The following is a 22,572-nucleotide window of genomic DNA, read 5'->3' as shown; positions in this document are numbered from 1 at the left end:
GTCGTCGCCCTATATTTTCCTTTCTCCTCCCCCAACGGTTGTTCACTTCCGTCCCCTCCAACACCTGTCCAGTAATGTACCATGCTCCCCAGAAAAACCAGAAACATTAAAAAAAAAAATAGGGGCCATTTTATTAGAGTCCAGGAATATCAGTTCTGGGCAGCAGCTGAGGGCAGCTTCACGTAACTCTTCATGGGGGGCAGCGGCCGGATCTTTCGGCCTGCCCAGCCACCCTTGCGGTGCCATCGCCCACTGTTCGGCCTCTTTCCCAGCCAGCGGTTCCGCCCAGCCTTGCCGATGACCCGTTTGTTGTGGTCAACGTTGGAGACTCGGCCCACTGTGGCTATGCACGTCTCCAGCACCTGATGGAGAGAGCAGATGGAGGGGAATGCACCATGCGGGAAAAGAGCCTGACACGTTGAGGGCAGGGACTCTGGGGAACTTCTCAAACTCAAGGAAAGAAAGGGAGAAAATACGGGAAAAGTACAACATAACGGAACCCAAATGCAGGTCCTACAGTAGTTGAGAATGAAAGGCACTGCTCCCTACTGCCAGCCTGACAAGGCACACCTGGTCACATGGCAAAAAGGACAGACCTAGCTCCAGGCACTTGCCAACATAAAACACCTGGGAGCTATCCCGGACAGGTAAGGTACATTCCAAAAATTCCTCCTGTACTGACCCCTCCCACCCCCACCACGCACCTGCATCTGCCTCTTAGAGGGCAGCTGGATAATGGCTGTCCCGTTCACCTTCCGTAGCAGCACGCCACAGGTCCCTGGGGAAGGGAAGAAACAGCTGCAACCCTCCACAGAGCAGGAGGTGGGAACCACCACCCCACACACTGCCCTTGCTTTCCCTTTGAGGAGTAGAAACAGTGAAGCAGGAGGCATGTGTGGTTTTAGGTCAAAAACACAACCACCTCTTCAGCCTTGTTTTTCCCTCTTTTTCTCTGCCAGTGGACAAGATGTGGGCCCATGGGTTCAAAGAGCTGCAACCTCAAGTACCCCCTGGCCTTTCAAACTGTAAGATCCCAACAAGTTCCTTTCTTCATACCGGCAGCTCGGATATACTGGGCCCCACGGCCTGGCTCACTCTCCACATTGTTGATGAGGGTCCCCACTGGCAAGGCCCCAAGAGGATGGGCGTCCCCTTCCCGAGCAGCAACTAAAAGACAGAATTTCGTCAGCACCAGCACCCTTGAGCCTCTCAGCCCACACACATCTGGTGGTCATCACTCACCTGCCATTCGGCCTATGTGGTCAGAGTTCAGGATCGTGTCTCCAGCCTTCATGTTTTCTGTGGCAATGATCCAGCGTTTCCGGTTGCCCCCAGCAACCAGAGCTATGTCTGCTGACCTGTGCAGAGTGAGGGACAGGTAAGGAAACCACCTAGGCAGCCTCACATCTCCTGAAAAGCCACAGAGCAGTCAGCCAGCCACACCACCACTTCACATCCCAAACTTGCCTACAGGGATCATAGCGGACAAATATGACCTTCTCCTCAAAGGGTCCTGGCTTGGATTCCTGCTCGGGCCGGAACCGCAGAAAGTCAATCATTCGATAACGCTGCTTGTGGCCCCCGCCAATACCATGCACCTGGATACGGCCTGTGGTCAGGACAGCACAGGATCATGACCAGGTCAGATGAGTCAGTTCCCAACACTGGGAACAGACACATCCTAGGCAGAGGGCAGTACTTTCCCAACATTACAACACAAGCAGAAAATGATTAAAATTTGCATAGCACAATGGGGTAAGTGGGAGTGAACACCCACGTGGAACTTGGTAAAAACACAGTTACAGGGGGTGCTTCCCTGCTGGCTCAGTGGTAAAGAAGCTGCCTACCAATGCAGGAGACAGGGGTTTGATCTCTGGTCTGGGAAGATGCCACATGCTATGGGGCAACTAAGCCCATGTGCCACAACTATTGAGCCTGTGCTCTAGTGCCTGGGAACTGCCACTACTGAGCCCACATGCTTCAACTACTGAAGCTTGAGCACCCTAGAGCCCGTGCTCCACAAGAAAAGCCAAGTAGCCCCAGCTCGCCACAAGCAGAGAAAAATCCTGAGCAGCAACAAAGATCCAGTACAGCCAAAAATACTTTTTGAAGGGTGTGCAGGAAAATGTCATGGAATTTCCTGAGTATGTCCAGTTTTCTTCCATTACCTACCTTTAGGAGCACCGGCTCTTTATGTTGTTTTCTATTCTATTCTCTCACTCTTACACACATACTACATGCAGGAGGAGTCCAATAAATGCTTTTTAACTACATTCCTCTGCCTGTATCAAAATACAGGCCAAGGGTCCTACCATGTTTTTGCTCTTTACTGCTGAAATCTTCTTGCCCTTGTTCTTACCTGTGTGGTTTCGGCCCCCAGACTTCCTCATCTTTACTGGCATAGTGGTATACTTAGTACGACTCTTCCAGGACACAAACTTAGCACTAAGGGCCACAGAGGTAAGGACTGGGCGGCTGGGAAGCAACATCGACGCAGAGGGCAGCTGAAGGAGGACATTGTTTGTCACCTAGAAATAAACAGAAATCTTTTTCACTTGAAAGCTAATTGAAGGAGAAGCCTCAGAGAGCCAAGAGAGAGGGCACAAAGTTTAGCTTGTGACTTCCTTCCTCCTGGAAGCGTCCCAGACCAGCTACCCCAAAACTCTACCCTTCACAAATACCAGTTCAGAATGTTATCTAGGTGCATGTGTGTTGATCACCTCTCCTCATCTGATCCTCTCACCTCTGAAGTATTTCTTCAATGGAATGTTCTCCCCTTGATGCATCTTCTTCCAAATTTGCCTCAAAACTCTCCTCTAAGAAACTTTTCCTTCCTTAAACAACTACCTTCTCCAGCACTGGTTAATTCCTATATATCTATGTACCACCATCAGCACCAATGCCTTCTGCCCATTTTGCTGCATGTTTCTGAGAATTTTCCAAATATGAATGGAGGGGAGAGATCATTTATGTCTTGTTCCCTACTGTTTTCTCAGCATTTACACAGTAGGTTGTTGGTTTGGTTTTGAATTTGAAGTACACATCTGCCAAACTCTACCATCAGTCTGAAAGGTCCAGAGAAGGTAAGACTAACTTTCCTGTAATCACTAGTTACCCAGGTCAACAACTTGGCACTTGCCATGGGTGCTTGCCATCTACCTCTACAAGGATTAAATCATGTGCTGCGGCAGTTGCTGACCTCCAACACCCCCTGACGGAGCTCAGGATGGACAGCAGAAATGAGGCACCTGTGTTCCCAAAAACCTGGCATGACAGATCTTCAGATAGTTAGATATTCTTGGGAGCTGATTTTTATGAGCCCAATTCTTTTATCTCTTCTTATCGAGAAAAACACTAAAATTCTTTATGCTGACAACTGTTTCTCGTGACTAGCAGAAGCTTCACAAAACCAGCAGAAACATTAAAAAAAAAACCTGTGCTTGATTGCAGCCCACTCCCCCTTTACCAAAATCACATACATACTGTCCTTCCCTTCTGCCTCTCTGGAGCAGTTTCTCAGAGCTATCTGAGGTGCTATCTCCTGGGCTGCAGTCCTCACATTTCCCCAAATAAAACAACTCTCATGACATGCATTTTTTAAGTCAACACCCTTGGGAACTTTGTGATATCTTCATGTTAGTCTCCAATTCTCGGTTATCTTGACCTTAATTCCATAATCTCAGCAGTAACTCATCCTTAATGGCTATAATAATGGTTAAGAGTCCGGGCTCTGAAGCCAGACTGCCTAGCTCCAATGGTTGGTGTATGACCTTGACTACTGATGTATTCTCATATATAAACTGGGACTGATAATAACTGTAAATGGTTAAAAGGGATTCACTTATTTAAAACGTTTATTATGCTTGGCTTATAAGAAGACAATAAATGTAAGTTACTGAAACTTGTGCTTTTGTCTACAAATCACTTCACCTCCAATATCTCGTTTGAGGACTCCAGTGACCCTGTGAGATAGCAACACTTAGGAAAGAGAAAGCTGAGGCTGAGCGTGACTTATTAAAGGTCACGGGCCGATGTGACTCCTAATCAGACTCTCATCTCCCACCTCGATTCTTCTGGAGGCCCCTCTCCGGCAGCCGGAGTGGAAACAACTACATTCCCGGCTAAGATGGATTACCTGGGCGGCCGGGAGCAGGCTTGGGCCGGGGACGGCGGCAATCCGGGGGGTCAGGCTCAGTGAGCCAAGAGCGCGGGTCACTACCCGCAGGGCCATGAGTTTGGCCAGATTCAGGCGTGCCCAGGACGCCACCATCACCTTTAGCCTGGCCGCCTGGCGCTCCTGGATGACGCTAACAGGTCCCCATGCCGTCACCCCAACATGACGTAAAAAGAGGCGGGCCGAGAACCCGACACAAAGCTAGTCACACATCTCCTTTCCTTCCTGAGCATAGTATAGCCAATCCCGGAGCGACTCTTGGGTCGCGTGACTAGGGAACAGGTCCCGCCCCTCGGAGCCGTCAAAACAATTGCCTCGAGCGGCAGCCATGATAGATTTAAAGGGGCAGTACCGGCAGGAGCGGCAGCCAGACCAGACTGCGGGTGAGTCTTTGAGGGTACCTCTGGGGCTGAGAGTTGAGGTCCCGCTACCTCTTTGCTGCATTCCCGGAGAGATGAACAAATGAGCCCCTCGGACTGAACTCACAGAACTCCAGACTCAAAAACTCCGCCCCCCGCGATTCTTCCCGCCCCTCGGCATCCAGACAGACGGACAGACGGCCTGCCCCGCCCCCTGTGCTACCGACTGACTCAGTAACCTCGGGGTTGTCAGGCCCCAGGTCTTTGCCCGCGGCGTGGACCTCGGTCGCCCACCCGCATCTTCTGCTGGCCCATTTCTCTCTAGCCCCACCCTGGGCCTCAGGGCAGGTCGACAGCCTGGGACACTTCTCCACCGCAGTCCCAGGCCCGGGAGATCAACTTCCAGCACCGCGTTTCCCTGCGATTCCGCAGCTGCTCACGGACCTGCCATTTTCCCCTGCATCATCGGGCCTCTGGGAGTCACCCTAAGGTGACTCCTTTCAGAGTCTGTTAGTATGTGGTCATAATAGACACAAAGCCATAGAAGTGACTGGGCTAGGAGTGACCAGGTCTTCCTTCTCACCCGTTCCCAGACACGCCCCTTGCCGCAGGTCTCAGATTAAATCTCACTCCCTTCTTGGGAGAAAATAGCTCCCCAGGCTTGGAGTGGGAGGTTGGCTTGGGGAAGGAGGAGGGACGTTGGTCGTCTTTGAAGACCTGTAGGCAAGGGAGGGAGGGCGTTTGTCCTGGGTGGGGCTCCATGCCAGGTCCTCTGGGTGGCTGTGAAGTGGTGAGGGAAGGGGTGGGAACGCTGGACTTCTGGACTTTGGGCAGGGCAGATCCTTCTGGGTCCCTGGCTGCTTGAACAGAGTTTCTTCCGGGCTCCTGCCTGAACGCCACAACCAAGGGCTCTATACAGGTAAGAAGACTTCAAAGATGAGAAGCAAGGCCCTTTTGAGGAAGTAGGAAGACAGCTTGGAAGAAACAGAGCTGACCAGGCATGGAGATGCTGGGCTTAGCCCCGTGGGTGACTCAGCCTGAACACCTTGAGCCTCTAGGCCGCTCTCATCTGGGTCCTGCAGCTCCTCTCTTTTTCGTCTCCCTCGCTGTCTTGATTTAACTTTGAAACTTATTCCTTCCCCTTTTTGGAAAACACTGCGGTATTTTCTGCATACCTTCTGCCTGCTTTAACTCCATTCCCTTTGCAGCTCTATCAGACAGACACCCTCTGTGTTGTCTATGGTGCTGTCTCTCCTTTCCTGATTCCTTTTCCTAACCCAAACTCTCTCTTCTCCAGGTCCTTTTTTTTTTTTTTTTTTTTAATTGTGTTAATTCTAAATCCTGCTGCTACTTCTCTGCACCTTTGTTCTTTCTACAGTTTTTCTTCTTTCAAGTCAATTCCTTTCCCTCTGTCTTTCCCACAACCTTAGCTTTGTGTCTAGTGTTGTTACAGGCTGTCTGCTCACTGGTCACTCTCCCTCCAATTAAACTTCAGGGTTCCCCTACCCCCACCCCTGCTATGGTCTCTGGTCCCTTCACTTGGATCCCTACCACTCGCTAATCAAGGCGCACAGCCACTCTTTCCTAATCTTTACCCCAGCTGAGCTCTGTTGTTTCTCTGTAGCCCAGGCAAGGTCCCCCGGCCAGGATGTCGGGCCTGGTGTTGGGACAGCGGGATGAGCCTGCAGGGCACCGGCTCAGCCAGGAGGAGATCCTGGGGAGCACCCGTCTGGTGAGCCAGGGGCTGGAAGCTCTCCACAGTGAACACCAGGCTGTGCTGCAAAGCCTCTCCCAGACCATCGAGTGTCTGCAGCAGGGTGGCCATGAAGAAGGCCTGGTACATGAGAAGGCCCGGCAGCTGCGCCGTTCCATGGAAAACATAGAGCTGGGGCTGAGTGAGGCCCAGGTGAGCAGGAGGAGGTGGTGCCAAGTGGCCCTGGGTAGATGGAGGAGCAGTTGTCTGATTGGAGCTTTCGGGTTGTTTGGGATCCTCTTGTCCTAGCCGCTTGGATTCATTCACCCAATAAATATGTATTAAGTTTCTACCACGTGCCAGACACTACTCTCCAGATACATCACTGAATAAGAACAACCATAAATCTTGGCCATCTTGGCGCTTACATTCTAGCTGGGAGAGGCAGGCTTTAGACAAATAAATGATTCAGTATGCCAGAGTGATAATCATTAAGGACAAAAGGATAAAAATCAAGCAAGGAAGGGGGTTGCGGTATATGGTGAGAGGATGCAGTTTTAGATAGGGTGGCCAATAGGAGCCTCACTGAAAAGGTGTCATTTGAGCAAAGAATTGAAGACGAAGGAACGAGTCACACAATAAATGGGGGAAGAACATCCGAAGCACCGTGCAAAGGCCCCGACCTGGAGCCTTTCCGGTGAGTTCAGTGAAAGGCCCGCGTGGCTGCTGGACTGTGAATACGGGGAAGCAAAATAGAAAATGAAGTTGAAGAGGCAGTTGGGGTGGGGACAGATCACGTGGAACTGTAGGCCATCATAAGGACTCGACTTTTACTGTGAGTGAGATGGAAGCTATTGGAATGTGTTGACCAGAGGAGTAACGTGGTCTAACATTTTGAAAAGATTGTCATCTGGCTGCAGGGTTGAGAACAGACTCTAGGGGAACAGGGGCAGAAACAAGGAGACCAGTGAGGAGGCAATTACCGTAATCCAGCTGGGAATTGATAGTGGCTTGGCCCAGGCTAGCCCTGGAAGTGGTGAGAAATTTGATTCAGGGTATGTTTGGAAGGTAGACTCATCACTACCCCACCCTACCTCTGGGTCTTGCCGGCTCCCCTCCCGCCTACCCCTCAACTCTCCTAGCCGGAGCCCAGCGCTCACAGGATGTGCCCACCTAGGTGATGCTGGCTTTGGCCAACCACCTGAGCACAGTGGAGTCAGAGAAACAGAAGCTGCGGGCACAGGTCCGGCGGCTCTGCCAGGAGAACCAGTGGCTCCGGGACGAGCTGGCCGGCACCCAGCAGCGGCTCCAGCGCAGCGAACAGGCCGTGGCTCAGCTGGAGGAGGAGAAGAAGCACCTGGAGTTCCTGGGGCAGCTGCGGCAGTACGACGAGGATGGGCACGCTGCGGTGAGCATGCGCAGGACAGCTGGGCGTCACCACACGCACAGGGCCGTGGCTGCGTCATCCTCTCGAGGACCAGCAGCCCTGCCCGATCTGCCCCGACCTGGCAGGATTCAGGTCCTGACCCCAGCTCCAGAGGACAGCAAGGGAGAAGCCAGTCACTCGTTCAGTCAAAATTTGATTAAATGACTGCTATGTGTCAGGCGCACTCTGCTGGGGGGGCAACAGTGAACAGGATAAAGTTCCTGCTCCCATAATAATAGATTTTTGGCATTTGGACAGTTGCAATTTAGAATCCTAAGCGCTGTAGGGAAAACACAGCCCAGTCGAGCAAGTCCTAAAATTTGCTCTCGAAATGGATGGAATTTAACCTTCACGCAGCAGGCATTTATATTTCTCTGTGCCTTAAGCAAGGCAAGATATGTGTCAGATCTGAGAAGCTACAAAACAGTTCCTGCCTTCTCGAGCTTATAATGTAGCTGTAGGAACAAGGCTTACGTGTGAGAACATGTATGTGACAACACAAAGCAGCCAGTGCCCCAGTGCTGAAGGAGAGGTTCAGGCAGTGTGGGAGGAGTCCCAAGGAGATAGGTTCCTAGGGGCTGGGATGGATTGAAAGATTGACAGAGGAGGCGGGGTACAGGGATGGGTAAGATTTAGGTTGGATTATTTTATTTAACTGGATTAGGAATTGGGGTGGATTTTGATGGTCTATGAGGGAGAAGGGGGAGCTCTCTAGACCAGATGTGTGTGTGTGTGTGTGTGTGTGTGAGTCATAAGGCACCAGGGCTGGAAAGGTGGCCTGACCCAGGGACAGTGGGATGATTTGACAGTGGGTCACCCTGGTGAAGCTGGGCAGGAGAGTTGGAAGTGTTTGTACAAGGCTACAGTGCTTGTTGGGGTGAAGCAATTTTGCCTGGTATGAAAGTAGGTTGACAGTGAGAACTGGGCATTATGTCCAGAACAAGCGGTAGCAGATGATGGACACTAGGCAGAGCTAGACACTCTGGGTATGTGTCAATAAGATAGGACACACCCCTGCCCTCAGGGGAGACCGGACAGACATGTAATCAGTGTAAACACATGGGGATCAATGCGGGACTATAATTACCAGAGTCATCAAGGGAGAGAGAGATGGCGGGTGAGGGTACTTAGGAAGGAAACTCTCTGGATGTGAAGGAACGGAAAGTCATGAGATTTTGGCTGAAGCGTCTCTTGTTTGTTTGGGGTTTTTTTTGTTGTTGTTTTGTTTTTGGCTGCACTGCATGGCTTGGAGGATTTTAGTTCCCCAACTGGGGGTCAACCTGCACCCCTTCCAGCGGAAACTCAGAGTCTTAACCACTGGACTATCAGAGAAACCCCCATCTTTGTTTTTTAATGAACACGAGAGGCCTAGGCTTGGCAGGACAGATGCTGGCCTTCCCAGGGGCAGGGACAGCAACAGGGGATTTGTCCTAGACCCCACCTGTCAATGATGTCACGGTTTAGAGGGGGCTTGAAGAGGCTGCCAGGACTATCTCATCTCAGACATGCTGCTGCTTCCCTTCCAGGAGGAGAAGGAAGGTGATGCCTCCAAGGATTCCCTGGATGACCTCTTCCCCAACGAGGAGGAAGAGGACCCCAGCAATGGCTGTGAGTCTATGCCTCTGGAGTTGGAGGGTGAAGTGGGGGCAGCAAGGGGGCTGGTGAACACAGGATGCTCACCGTCCAGGAATGGGTTCTCCACTGCCTCTGGAGATGGGCTAGGGACCAGTACTTTGATTCCCTCAGCTTCCCCCTTATTCATCAACATTTATTAAGCATGTAGCCCATGCCAGGCACTGTGCCAGGCACCAGGGAGTCAAAGATGAGAACGACAGGATTTTTGCCGGTAAGGAGCTCACTCAAGACTGGGAGAGTGCCCCTGGAGTGAAGAGCATGAGCTCCTCAAGGGAGAGGACCAGGTCTTTCTTACCTTTGTATCCCTGGTGCAGGCCCTTCCTCAGGATTTCTGAGTAGTTGTTTTTTTTTAATTGCGCTGGGTCTTTGTCGTTGTGCGCCGGCTTTCCCTAGTTGTGGCCAGTCAGGGCTGCTCTTCGTTGCAGTGGTTGGACTTCTCATTGCAGTGGCTGCTCTTGCTGTGGGCCACAGGCTTTAGGCACGTGGTCTTCAGTGGTTGCAGCACTCGGGCTTTAGAGTCAGGGCTCAGTTGTTGTGGGGCATGGACTTAGTTTCCCTGTGGCATGTGGAATCTCCCCAGACCAGGGACTGAACACGTGTTCCCTGCACTGGCAGCCATATTCTCATCCACTGTACCACCAGGGAAGTCCATTGAGTAGTTTGTTGAATGAATGAATGACTGAGTGAACAAATGGGATTGTGATGGGCACAGAGGCAAAGAGGTGAGCAGAGCAGTAGCAGTTGAGGGACTTCCCTAGTGGTCCAGTGGCTAGGACTCTGAGCTTTCACTGCTGTGGGCCCAGGTTTGATCCCTGGCTGGGGAACTAAGATCCTGCAAGCTGTGGTGGAGCCAATAAAATTTTAAGAAAAGAAAAGAGTAGCAAGTTGAGGCAGGTCTCTGCCGGCAGGGAGCCTGGTCAGGGTTGGTCACAGGCAGGGAGAATGACCTGAATGGGGAGGGGCGGGCGGACAGTGGAGGGAGAGCTGGTGTCATCTGAGGGAGTCTCTGTCGTCTTCTGTGACGGGGTAGTGTCCCGTGGCCAGGGCGCCCAGCACAGCGGCTATGAGATCCCGGCGAGGTTGCGGACACTGCACAACCTGGTGATCCAGTACGCAGCCCAGGGTCGCTATGAGGTGGCCGTGCCGCTCTGCAAGCAGGCGCTGGAGGACCTGGAGCGCACGTCCGGCCGCGGCCACCCCGACGTGGCCACCATGCTCAACATCCTGGCTCTGGTGTATCGGTGAGTGCTGCGTCCTCTCAGGAGCCTGCCTCCAGGCGTGGTCCCACCTTGACCCCCCTCTGGCTTTCATTCCTCCTCTCCACAGGGCACCTCTTCTCCCCCCCACCAGGGGGCTTCCTTGTCTCATGCTTTTACACCTGAGCCCTTGACCTCAGAATCCTCACCCCTCGGGCTTTTGGCTTCTCCTGTCTTTCCTCTGGGGAGGGTCTTTTTCTCTGTCTCTGTCTCTTGCGTCCTGTGCCTTTGGCCTCCTCCGGGCATGGCTACTCTCTGGGGGTGGTGGTGAACCCCTCTCACTGCTCCCACCAGGCTTCCTGTCTCCTCATGGCGGGGCCAGCCCCTAAATGTACCTTAGCTGTCCCGAAGGGAAGGAAGTAAGGAGATGGCTCAGCGGTAGAGTTTGGGCTAACCCCTTGTCACTTCTGTCCTCTTACAGGGACCAGAATAAGTACAAGGAAGCTGCGCTCCTGCTCAATGATGCCCTCAGCATCCGGGAGAGCACCCTGGGCCGGGACCACCCCGCTGTCAGTACTCCTTGCCCTCCCTGCCCTGTGCTTCCTCCGCTTGTCCGTCTGCTGCCCTCAGCCCACTCCCCGGGGGTCTCAGGAGCGAGGCGTGGGGACTCCTTTCTCCTACTGTCCGCTCATCGCAGTGGTTCTCAGCTCTCTCAGACCCAGTATCTTCTTTTTAAAAAAATTTTTAATGGCAAAATAATTGCTTTCCAGTGTTGTGTTAGTTTCTGCTGTACAAAGGCATGAATCAGCCATATGTATACATATATCCCCCTCCCTCTTGAGCCTCCTTCCTACCCCTTTAGGTCATCACAGAATACACAGCTGAGTTCCTTGTGATGACTCCCTCTTAAAATGAATATTTTCCTGAAATTTAATTCATATAATGTAACCTACCTACCTGTATAATTTCCTCAAAAGTTGAATCATACTCTATTATAAGAGAGAAACAAGTAAACTAAAATGTAATAAGATATATAATACTTTACAGTAAAGCAAAAATACAGTAACAGTTGTGTTGAGTACAGCAATGTTAGAAGACACAGTAGTCTGATATACAATGAATGAAAAAATTTAGATATGAAAGTCGCTCAGTCGTGTCCAACTCTTTGCGATCCCATGGCCTATGCAGTCCATGGGATTCTCCAGGCCAGAATACTAGAGTGGGTAGCCTTTCCCTTCTCCAGGGGATCTTCCCAACCCAGGGATCAAACCCAGGTCTCTCGCATTGCAGACAGATTCTTTACCAGCTGAGCCACAAGGGAAGCCCTTTAGATGTAGAAGAAGTAAAACTAATAAGTCTTCTATGTAAAAGTATGTACTAGGAATGCAGTCAAGTGGGCCTTAGGAAGCATCACTGTGAACAAAGCTAGTGGAGGTGATGAAATTCCAGTTGAGCTATTTCAAATTCTAAAAGATGATGCTGTTAAAGTGCTGCACTCAATATGCCAGCAAATTTGGAAAACTCAGCAGTGGCCGCAGGACTGGAAAAGGTCAGTTTTCATTCCAATCCCAAAGAAAGGCAGCGTCAAAGAATGTTCAGAGTACTGCATAACTGCTCTCATCTTACACGCTAGCAAAGTAATGCTCAAAATTCTCCAAGCCAGGCTTCAACAGTACCTGAACTGAGAACTTCTAGATGTTCAAGCTGGATTTAGAAAAGGCAGAGGAACCAGAAATCAAATTACCAACATCCACTGGATCATAGAAAAAGCAAGAGAGTTCCAGAAAAACATCTACTTTATTAACTATGCCAAAGCTTTTGACTGTGTAGATCACAACAAACTGTGGAAAATTCTTCAAGAGATGGGAAAACCAGACCACCTTACCTGCCTCTGTATGCAGGTCAAGAAGCAACAGTTAGAACCAGACATGGAACAATGGACTGGTTCCAAATTGGGAAAGGAGTACATCAAGGCTGTATATGGTCACCCTGCTTATTTAACTTCTATGCAGAGTACATCATGAGAAACGCTGGACTGGAAGAAACACAAGCTGGAATCAAGATTGCTGGGAGAAATATCAATAACCTCAGATAGCAGATGACACCACCCTTATGGCAGAAAGTGAAGAACTAAAGAGCCTCTTGAATGTGAAAGAGCAGAGTGAAAAAGCTGGGTTAAAACTCAACATTCAAAAAATGATGATCATGGCATCTGGTCCCATCACTTCATGGCAAATAGATGGGAAAACAATGGAAACAGTGAGAGACTTTATTTTCTTGGACTGCAAAATCACTGAAGATGGTGACTGCAGCCGTGAAATTAAAAGATGCTTGCTCCTCGGAAGAAAAGCTATGACCAACCTAGACAGCATATTAAAAAATAGACATTACTTTGCCAACAAAGGTCTGTCTAGTCAAAGCTATGGTTTTTCCAGTGGTCATGTATGGATGTGAGAGTTGGAATATAAAGAAAACTGAGTGCTGAGGAATTGATGCTTTTGAACTGTGGTGTTGGAGAAGACTCTTGAGAGTCCCATGGACTGCAAGGAGATCCAACCAGTCCATCCTAAGGGAAATCAGTCCTGAATATTCATTGGAAGGACTGATGCTAAAGCTGAAACTCCAATACTTTGGCCACCTTATGAGAAGAACTGACTCACTGGAAAAGACCCTGATGCTGGGAAAGATTGAAGGCAAGAGGAGATGGGGATGACAGAGGATGAGATGGTTGGATGGCATCACCAACTCGATAGACGTGAGTTTGAGCAAGCTCTGGGAGTTGGTGATGGACAAGGAAGTCTGGCGTGCTGCAGTCCATGGGGTCGCAAAGAGTCGGACACGACTGAGCAACTGAACTGAACTGAGCTGATGTACTAGGAAAAGAGTAGGCGTTCCCTGGTGGTCCAGTGGTTAGGACTCCATGCTTTCACTGCCAAGGGCCTGGGTTCAGTCCTTGTTCAGGGAACTAAGATCACACAAGCTGCATGGTGCAGCCAAAGTAGTAATAATAGTAGTATCAACAATAAATTTTTTTAAGTTAAAAATGACATAGCAGAAATATCAGCATATATAAGATTAAAATCCAGTGTTGGGTTAAGTAATAATAGACCAGGTTTCTTTGTGACAAGAGAAAGAGAAATGACTTTAAATAGGGTCAGCATGTAAAACAAACGCTAGGTGTGTCAAAGGGAAGAAGACGAGACAAGGTATTTTTGAAAATGAGCTGGCTGGAAAAGAATTCCTTGTGTTATGACATGTGATAGGGAAGGATGATGTGTCTCAGGAAGCGTAACTCCTGTCTTGATATCCCACCAAGTGTCAAAGCTTATATTTAGTGTTTGAGTGTCTGGCAGGGCAATCAAAAGTTGCCTGAGCTGTCCCATGCAGGCACTACATCTGTAGCATACTTGATCCCCCAAAGGTATTAGTGCCCACAGAGTTTATGGCAACCAAAGGAAACCCCGCCTCCACAAATGCCTAAAAATCTCCTTCAAGGGTGAGACCACCCCCGTGGGGAATCTCAGAGCCTTGGGGGTCAGCACGTTCCCCTCCCCCCACTCACCTGTGGCTCCGGTGGCAGAGTCCATTTGTCTTGGAGTTGGGCAGCATGGGGCCTTGCTGTTCCAGGTCCTTTGTCTGATGGGGACAGGCCTGTCTTCCTAGGTGGCGGCCACACTCAACAACCTGGCTGTGCTCTATGGGAAGAGGGGCAAATACAAGGAGGCGGAGCCTCTGTGCCAGCGGGCACTGGAGATTCGAGAAAAGGTACCTGTGCCCTTCACCTGTTCTTCCCTGTTGCGGTGACCCCTCCTCCCCCATCTCTCTTCTGATCTACCCTTTTCCCTTCACTTTTTGACTCACCCTCCATCTCTCCCTGTTCCCTGTTCCTTCATTCCCTACCCCCTGCTCCCTGCGTGGGCGCGTGCGTACGCGCGCGCACACACACACACACACACACACACACACACACTCATAGTCACAGCCATCTGTATCTCCTTTGCACCACTCCAGGTCCTGGGTACCAACCACCCAGATGTGGCAAAGCAGCTAAACAACCTGGCCCTGTTGTGCCAAAACCAGGGCAAGTATGAGGCTGTGGAACGCTATTATCGGCGGGCACTGGCCATCTATGAGGGGCAGCTGGGGTCGGACAACCCTAATGTGGCCCGGACCAAGAACAACCTGGTAAGGGAGGGAGGGGCAGACGCAGTGGGACGAGGGGAGGGGTGCACACCGCAGTCTGGTACACGGCCTCACCGCCTTTGTGCCCAGCTCGGGGGCTGCCTGTGGGTACTGAGGGGTCTGGTCCCTTCCTGTGGGAAGGCAGAAGTTCAGTAGCCTCTCAGGAGTGGAGTGGGAACACCCTGAACCCTGCAGCTGGACAAGGAGGGCGTGAGGAAGATCTCTGGGGAAAGTCATAAAGAGACCAAGAAGTGGAAATGCCAGGCCTGGCTGAGACTTTGTCTCCACCTTTTGTTCCTATGTTTTTGCCTTCCCGCCCCCAGGCTTCCTGTTACCTGAAACAAGGCAAGTATGCTGAAGCTGAGACTCTCTACAAGGAGATCCTGACGCGTGCCCATGTGCAGGAGTTTGGCTCTGTGGATGGTGAGTGGTGAGGGCCTGGTGGGGCGCTGCAGGGAGGAAAGGAAATGCACACCAAAGGTTGGTGGGGGGAGGGTTGACCACAGTGGTTCCAGGGGGAGCCAGACCCCTGTAGTCCAGCACTATTGGCCTCTGGGTCCTGGCTCCCCGCTTAGTGTCCAGCTCTGTTCTCTAACCTCGCTACCCCATCCCGTGTATCACCCCCAGATGACCACAAGCCCATCTGGATGCATGCAGAGGAGCGGGAGGAAATGAGCAAAGTGAGTTAGGGGCCCAGCCTGGGGAGGCCGGGACTTTCGGGGCCTCTGACTTATTCCTGCACCAGCCCTAGCTGCATGGCGCCTTCCCACACCCAGCCTGTACCCCATCCCTGTGCCAGCTTGTACCCCAGCATCTCTGTACATTCACCTCTGGCTTTCCCTCCCGCTCTGTCCTGCAGAGCCGGCACCGTGAGGGCAGCACACCCTACGCCGAGTATGGAGGCTGGTACAAGGCCTGCAAAGTGAGCAGGTGAGAAGCCGGCATGGGCGGGTGGGCTCCATGCCCTCTATTGGCCCCAGATCCCCCCTCCTGGCCCTTCCCCTGCTTCCCGGGGACCTTCCCTCAGCCTTGGCTCTGCTTCCTCTCTCTCCTGCTTGTTTCCTAAGTCCATCTTCTCTTCCTTCCCTGGTCTCCCCCTGCCGCAGCCCCACAGTGAACACGACCTTGAGAAACCTCGGAGCTCTGTACAGGCGCCAGGGAAAGCTGGAGGCAGCTGAGACCCTGGAGGAATGTGCCCTGCGCTCCCGGAAACAGGTCAGGGACCAGGAGGGGAAGGAGATCCAGAGGTAGGGCCCTGGGGACAGGAGCGGGGACCACTGAGGCTGCTTGTGAGTCTCTGAAGAGTAAGAGGACAGGCTGAGGAGGAAGACTGGAGAAGCTGGTGAGACACTCTTGTGGTTGTGGTTGTTTTTAAGTGTGTTCTTACCCCTCACCTGCCCTTTGTGGTTAGGACTCCAAGTTCAAGGTTCACTTCACTAAATGGAACTATTAACAGGGAAAGATCGCCTTTTGACAATGTGAAGAATCTTGTGAGGAGGGGCATGGGCACCGTGGGTGAACGGGCTGCAGTTGAGGGAAGCTCTGAATCAAGAGTTTCTCAAATCACGGGTCTTGACTCACTGGGTCCTGAAATCAATTCATTGTGGGCCTTGGCTAAAGATAGATGTGTGTCTCTAACACATTGCAAATAGAAAAGGTGAGTGTCTCCTTTCCAGTATGTGTGTAGTCAGAAGTCGCAAGGGAAACTCTTTCCTTTGTTGTGGCTGGTAGTGAGAAAAAGTGTAAAGTCCCACCCTGAAGAGTTCAGAAGTGGGAAGTCCCAGTTCCTTCCTTTCCTTCCAGGGCACTGACCCAATCAGCCAGACCAAGGTGGCCGAGCTGCTTGGGGAGAGTGACAGTGGAAGGACCTCCCAGGAGGGCCTGGGGGGCAGCGTGAAATTTGAGGGAGGTGAAGATGCCTCGGTGGCAGTGGAGTGGTCAGGGGTAAGTCTGATCATCGCCCCTTGAACTTTCCTGCTTCTCCTTCTGGTGGTGACGACAGGCTCTGAGCCCACAGGATAGGAGGGCACCTTGTCCTCATCCCAGTCCAGTTAGCCCGTCCCTCGCGGGGGCCTCTCTGCAAGCCAGCTGTTGATCAGGCTGGGCTTCTGGGGAAGGGGCAGGTGTCCGGAATCAAAGGCAGGAATAGACTCAGAGCTCAATCTCCCTGGGATCCCTTAGCCTCTGTTCCCCATCCCTCTCTGCCAGGATGGCAGTGGGGCGCTGCAGAGGAGCGGCTCTCTGGGCAAGATCCGAGATGTGCTTCGTAGAAGCAGCGAACTCCTGGTGAGGAAGCTCCAGGGGTCCGAGCCCCGGCCTTCCAGGTACGCACTGAGACCGAGGTACGGCAAAGTAGGCAGGGCTCTGGAGAAGTGTCTTGGGAAAGAGACAGGGAGGAGGTCAGTAGGATGGCCATGGAGAGAGGGTGGGAAAAATAGTACCCCGGTGCAGGGACAATACCTAAGCAGATGCTGGTGACTGAGGAAGACTAGTGTGTGTGTGTGTGTGTGTGTTGGGTGGGGAGATCAGATGGTGAGGAGGCAGTGACATGAGTATGTGTGGTGGTGCCCAAGTGTCCCAAGCTTTAGGGTCACCCATGGGAAGAGAAGAGGCCTCAGTTCTTTCTTTTCCTTTGTAGCAGCAACATGAAGCGGGCAGCCTCCTTGAACTATCTGAACCAACCCAGTGCAGCGCCCCTCCAGGTGAGAGCAGTGCTCATTCAGTGCATTGTGGGTGAGAAACAAGGGACAAACCCAGTGGAAAGAGGGGAGAGTCACCTGGGATGAAGACTCTGTCAGGGAATTGGAGGTGGGCAGATAGGAATCAGGCAGACAACTTGTTGGGGGTAGTGACCCCCAAGGGACACTTTTGGGCCAGAGATAGCAGAAATAAATTAATCAGGAGGGGAACAGGAACTGATGTTCTCTTAACGGGTACTTTAGAATTATGAATAATTAAGGAATGATTTGGGGCTTCAGTGGTAAAGAATCCACCTGCAATTCCGGAGCCACAGGAAATGTGGGTTCGATCCTTGGGTCAGGAAGGTCCCCTGGAGGAGGAAATGGCAACCCACTCCAGTATTCTTGCCTGGAAAATTCCATGGACAGAGGAGCCCTGGTAGACTACAGTCCAGGGGGTTGCAAAGGGTCAGACACAACTGAACGACTGAGCATGCACGCACATGGGGAAAGATTCGGGAACACTAATTCTCTCCCCCTGTAGCCACCATACTCCTCACCCTGCAGAGTCAGCAGTAGATGAGAAGGGAAGAGGGGAAAAAAAGTATTACCTCATCTCCATTTGAGAAAACACAGCAATGATATTTTAATGGGAAATGACCACCTGTATCAGCACATTCAAAGTATATCCCCGTATTCATGTGGTTCTTCCAGGTATATTCTCCACCAGATCTTGGCCTTCTGGGAAGTCCTAGCAAAGGCAGCACAAGTCCTAGAGCTTGAGGTTGAGGTTCCAGTTTCCATCCTGGGTCCTGAGAGAGACCGTAGCCGTGAGATGGACAGACTCCAGGGGACAGTCTTTGGGAAGCTGGGGTCTGTGGGCTGATGGCTTGGTGGTGTCTGTTTCAGGTCTCCCGGGGCCTCAGTGCCAGCAGTATGGACCTCTCTTCAAGTAGCTGACGTTCAACTCACGCCCCACGTCTGCTGGGTCCCCCCACAGCCCTCACAGCATTCCCTGTTGCTCCTGGCTCTTCCAGCCCCAAGGTGGGACAGTGAAGGGGGAGCAGTTAACCAGAAGATTGCTGCTGCCCTTAGGGTCTCAGCCCCCTCCTCAGGAATCCCCTTCAGGAAGGACCCTCAGGACATCCTCCCCCCACCCTGTGGTCCTCTAGAGTAGCTAGCTCTACTACTGGGGCCCCCAAAGTGGGTAACAAGCAGGTACGCACCTCAGAGATGCAGCCTGCTGCTGGCTTTTCTGTCAGAGGGCTTGGGGCTGGCCAGCCAACCTGCCTTGCCCTGGCCTCTCTTGTTCCCTCTGCTGCCTCACTTCAGGTCCATGTATTTCACTTTTCTTAAATAAAAGAATCAGGTAACCACTGAGCCACTTGAGTCCTGATGGAGAGGGCAGGAAGCAAGGGTTGCGTCGGGGCCCTTCACAGAAGGGAGCAGGGTAGTGATGGATGGGGCAGCAGGAGGAATGTTGCTTCTTGGGTCTCTCCTCTCTTCCTTCCCCTGTTTGTATCCTCTCCAGCAGGGCCTACAGAAAGGCATCTGGGGGAAGGGGGAGGCCCACAACCCAAGGAGAAGGTGCTGTGGACTGGCTTGTCAGGGACATGTGGCGGCCATGTGGCAGGACCCTGGAGTCCTGGCGCCACTGCTCCCGGCCTGTGAGGCCCTCTGTGGCGGCCCCTCCTCCTCCCAGCTGCTTGGGGGAAGGGAGGTCTAAGAAGGCCTGGGGGGCCCTCCGGAGCCAGAGGGGGATGAGGCACTTACTATCCATCCCCTCTCAGCAGATCCTGGAGGCCCAGCAGCAGCTGGGGCCCATCTTCTAAAGCTTGACTCCTCCTGACCCGCCTCCTACACCCCTTGCTGCTTTCACAACAAAGAAAGAATGTGGGGGTGGTGGCGCTGGGGGGTGGGGGGTGCCTGGAACAAGGGCGGTACTGGGCCTCCCCACAGCTGGAGACTTGGCCATGCCCTGACATGGCCCAGACCGCTGGAGATGGACTTGGGATGAATTTGTCAGTTTAACAGCCTTCAGTCCGCCGTTCAGAGAGCCCAGTCTCTCTCTACCTTTGGGTTCCGATTGGTCCAGAGCCAAACCAGACTCTCATCATGCACTGGACCCCAGGCTACCTCTCTCCTGGGGCTCCACGGTAGATCCAGTTTACCTTGCTTGGGGACACCAAGGACACCATTCTGTTCTAGATCATCCTCCAGATATCAGGTTGCTACAAAGTGAGCCAGAGCCCACCCTTTCCCCTCCCACCAGAGAATTTGGGGGAACTATTGGCCAGAGCCCTCAGGAAAGCCTAGAACCAACCATCTTCCCCAGGAGCCACGGAATCACAAAAGTCCCTTTAGGTCCCCTGAGTCCCTGCACACGAGATGGTAGGCGCAGCGTCCGCTCTCCGACCTCGCTCAGGTCCCCACACTCCCCCGGGTCTCCTCGACTCCATCCATTCTTCATCTCCAGACCCCTCCCCCAACTACGAGCTCCTCCCCACCACGGCGGGGAGGGGGCGTCGAGGGGGCGGGGCGCCGCGCGGCGCCCAAGCGAGGAGGGGGCGTCGTGGGGCGGGGCTTGGCGGCGGCGGCGGCGCGCTAGGACTCGGAGGTACGGGGCGCGCGCGGCTCGAGCTCAGGACGCCTCCGGCTCGGACTCGGGCTCCGGCTGCGGCTGCTGCAGCGGCGCCCGCGCTCCGGTGCGCTCGGCCTCCTGGGCCCGCCGGGGATCGCTGACCGCGAGCCCGCCGTGCTCCCGCGCGCTCCCTTCCCCGATCCCACCGCGATGGGAACCGCGCGCGGAGCCCCGAGCAGCCCCTGCCGGCTGCCTCTGCTCAGCGTCTTGCTGCTGCCGCTGCTGGGCGGTGAGTCCCGGCGAGCTGGGGAACCGCGGGAGCCCCGAGGGCCGAAGAGGGCACCGGGGAGGTGGGCTGGGGCGGGGCAGACACCGTTCGTGGGTCAGGGGCTCGCTGGGGTTGGGGGGCGAGGTCCTGGCCGCCGGGAGGTGGCGAAGCCCCCGCGCACTCGGCCGGGGCCCCTCTCGCCCCGCGCCCGCGAGGACGCGTCTCTAGCCTCCCCAGAGTTTTCCCGGCCTGAGCCGAGAGTTTGCTCGGAAACTGCCGGGAGTTGCCGACTCCCGGGCTCCAGTGTCTCGTTTCTCTGCGACTACCTCCCAGTTAGGGGGTGCAGCGCGGTGGTTGGCGGTGGGGGAGGCGGGGTCTCCCCGGCAGGCTGAGCCTAGGTGAGGGAGGCCGGCCCGGGGTCGGATGCGGGACCGACCTGCGGTGCGCGGGGCGCACGGAGCTTTGTTACCTACGCCGGCCCGACGCTCCCGGCTTCCCTCCTCCAAGTTCCTGGGCCAGGCTGGATCCCGGACCGCCCCGATGGCGAGGGCGGAAGAAGGGGAAGAGTGAGGGGCCGTCCCATCTCCAGCTCTCTGGCCCGAGCCCTGAGCCCACTCCCGACCGGAGTCGGATCTAGGAGCTGAGAGTCCCGGGCTGTCGCGGTGACTAATGTGTGAAGGCCGCTGCCAAAATCGGGCATGGCCGGCCTGCAAAGGTGCGGACGGGGTTGGTTCTGTCTCTTTCCTGAATTCTCATTCTCTCTCTCCCCAGCAAGGAAAGAAACTTTCTTTCTACAGGCAGAAAGGCAAAAAAAGAGTTCATTCTGGCTTCTTGTAGGGCCTCAGGCTTTTGATGAGGGTGTGGCCCCTATCTCTAGGGCCGACTGGACCCGACCCACTTCTCGCCCGTCCCCACCCCCGCCTTTATTTCCTGACTTGGTCACACCTGAGAGTCCTCAACTGAGGTGTTGAAGTGCTTCGGAGCAAAGCGCCAAGCTACCCACACACCCCCAAACACTCTGGACTGGAAGTATGCCTCCCCGCCCCGTCCCGTCCCCCCTTACAAAACCCAAAATCCTTGGCGATGATCCTCGCAGCAGCCCTCTCTGGGGAGACTGTGCCCAGGAGACCTGGTCCTAGCTTATCACTTTCCTTCTCCTCTGAAGAGTGGCCACTGGGAAGCTGGAGGTGGGGGGTGGGTGGGTAAAGAATTGTCTTTTTTGAGGTCTCCCTGGCCTGCCAGCTGTTGAGGGGGTTTAGTGTTGATGGACTTAACATCTCCCCCACCCTGGGTTGTAAAAGGAGAGGTAAGAACAAGTTCCCTGAGTTAGTAGGAGGTGTTCCCTGAGCCTCCCTGTGTTCCTTCTGTTGCCCTGTGTTCCTTCTGCCGTGTGGGGTGGTCATGCTCATGGCAGAACCCACATCTGCTCCCAGAGGAAGTAGGGAAGTTTTTGCACAGCCAGTATGGGAGGGGGGCTGCCCAGCCATATGGGCTGGCAGCCGGAGCTCACAGGCTTCCTAGGTCTTCCTAGGCTGTTGGGGTTTCAGTGTGTGGGGTGCCAGATAGGGCTGCCTCCACTGCTGAAGTTTCTAGAGTTCTGGGGGAGATTCTGGTGGAGACAGGGCTCACATTCAACGAAAGCTAAATTCCTTCCGTGAGAAGACAACCCTGATGTTAATCAATGTTAATCCAGTGACTGGTGTTTAGCGGAGGGAGGGGACCTGGTGGGGGGGAGTTAGGGCAGGCTGCGGGCTGGGGACTGGAGGTCTGGAATCTCCTCTGGGGGTGGGGAGATGTCTTGTGCTCAACAAAGGAACATTTTAATGAGAGCCTTAAATCAATTCCACCAAATGTGTCTTGGTGTGGACCCTGCCCGTGTGTTGTAAACAGTTTCTGCCGAGGCTGAGGCGCCTGCTGTCTGTCTTCTGGTGAAACCCAGGGGGCTTAACCTACCCCTGGACAGCATGACTTCAGGGGGCAACGATTTTTTTAAAAATAGATTACAGTAGGTTTTTCCATCTCATTGTTAAATTGTGTAATCAGCTGGAGAGGTAGTGAGACCCCACTGTTAATAAAGTAAGAGTAAGGGACCTAGGTTGGCTAGGTTTGTGGATTAGGCCATTTTGAAGTTTGGGTAATTATGCTGTAAAGGGCTGAGGAGCTTTCTGAACTTTGAGATCCCCATTGTGATAAATATGGTGGAGGAGGAGGAGGAGGAGGAAAGGGCTTGATGTTTGAAACCTGGGCTGCTTCTCCCTACCATCGGAATGGTCGGTTACGGTCATTACCCATCCCTGTTCCCACCCTGGTCTCTGGGTTCTTTCCTCCAGGCTCTTGTTTCTTTGGAGAGATTGAGTTGTTCTGTCCTGAGATTATGCAG

At 53.2% G+C, this 22,572-nt stretch overlaps 3 protein-coding genes and 1 long non-coding RNA gene across 10 annotated transcripts in view; 2 read left to right on the top strand and 2 right to left on the bottom strand.

Moving 5' to 3' along the window:
• Window positions 1-106: 106 nt before the first annotated feature.
• MRPL2 (mitochondrial ribosomal protein L2) lies at window positions 107-4,345 on the bottom strand. The gene is made up of 7 exons (XM_055571386.1): window positions 4,136-4,345; window positions 2,360-2,528; window positions 1,468-1,609; window positions 1,243-1,358; window positions 1,057-1,167; window positions 705-778; window positions 107-362 (listed from the first exon to the last, which is right to left on the bottom strand). Exons 1-7 carry the CDS (start codon window positions 4,268-4,270, stop codon window positions 150-152), a joined length of 960 nt encoding a protein of 319 aa, XP_055427361.1. The 5' UTR covers window positions 4,271-4,345; the 3' UTR covers window positions 107-149.
• Window positions 4,346-4,504: 159 nt separating this feature from the next.
• KLC4 (kinesin light chain 4) lies at window positions 4,505-18,722 on the top strand. 4 transcript variants are annotated; one of them, XM_055571376.1, is made up of 18 exons: window positions 4,518-4,557; window positions 4,859-5,023; window positions 5,368-5,452; window positions 6,158-6,439; window positions 7,404-7,634; window positions 9,179-9,260; window positions 10,318-10,528; window positions 10,965-11,052; window positions 14,147-14,248; window positions 14,495-14,668; window positions 14,989-15,088; window positions 15,293-15,345; window positions 15,525-15,595; window positions 15,772-15,880; window positions 16,469-16,609; window positions 16,874-16,989; window positions 17,304-17,367; window positions 18,253-18,722. In XM_055571376.1, the coding sequence occupies exons 4-18, from the start codon at window positions 6,182-6,184 to the stop codon at window positions 18,301-18,303; spliced, it is 1,851 nt and encodes a 616-aa protein (XP_055427351.1). In that variant the 5' UTR covers window positions 4,518-4,557; window positions 4,859-5,023; window positions 5,368-5,452; window positions 6,158-6,181; the 3' UTR covers window positions 18,304-18,722. The 4 variants fall into 4 exon arrangements, with proteins under 4 accessions (XP_055427352.1, XP_055427353.1, XP_055427351.1 ...); XM_055571378.1 differs by lacking the exon at window positions 5,368-5,452 and having other exon boundaries at window positions 4,517-4,557; XM_055571375.1 differs by lacking the exon at window positions 4,518-4,557 and having other exon boundaries at window positions 4,564-5,023; window positions 5,373-5,452.
• LOC129645875 (uncharacterized) lies at window positions 18,000-21,045 on the bottom strand. Of its 4 annotated transcripts, none has more exons than XR_008711530.1 (3): window positions 20,629-21,045; window positions 18,570-18,735; window positions 18,000-18,155 (listed from the first exon to the last, which is right to left on the bottom strand). It is a non-coding gene; the product is annotated as an uncharacterized LOC129645875 (long non-coding RNA). The 4 variants fall into 4 exon arrangements; XR_008711532.1 differs by having other exon boundaries at window positions 20,662-21,045; XR_008711529.1 differs by having other exon boundaries at window positions 20,666-21,045.
• PTK7 (protein tyrosine kinase 7 (inactive)) overlaps window positions 19,949-22,572 on the top strand; it is a 64,680-nt gene continuing 62,056 nt past the window's right edge. Inside the window, exon 1 of the mRNA XM_055571379.1 lies at window positions 19,949-20,213. Within this exon, the coding sequence (XP_055427354.1) occupies window positions 20,135-20,213 (79 nt within the window). The 5' untranslated portion in view covers window positions 19,949-20,134. The remainder of the gene's footprint in view (window positions 20,214-22,572) is intronic.

This window comes from Bubalus kerabau, chromosome 3, assembly GCF_029407905.1.
Source record: "Bubalus kerabau isolate K-KA32 ecotype Philippines breed swamp buffalo chromosome 3, PCC_UOA_SB_1v2, whole genome shotgun sequence".
In the NCBI taxonomy this organism is placed as follows: Eukaryota; Metazoa; Chordata; class Mammalia; order Artiodactyla; family Bovidae; genus Bubalus; species Bubalus kerabau.
The sequence above is the reverse complement of the archived record's forward strand: the minus strand, read 5'-3'. Positions and strand labels throughout refer to the sequence as shown.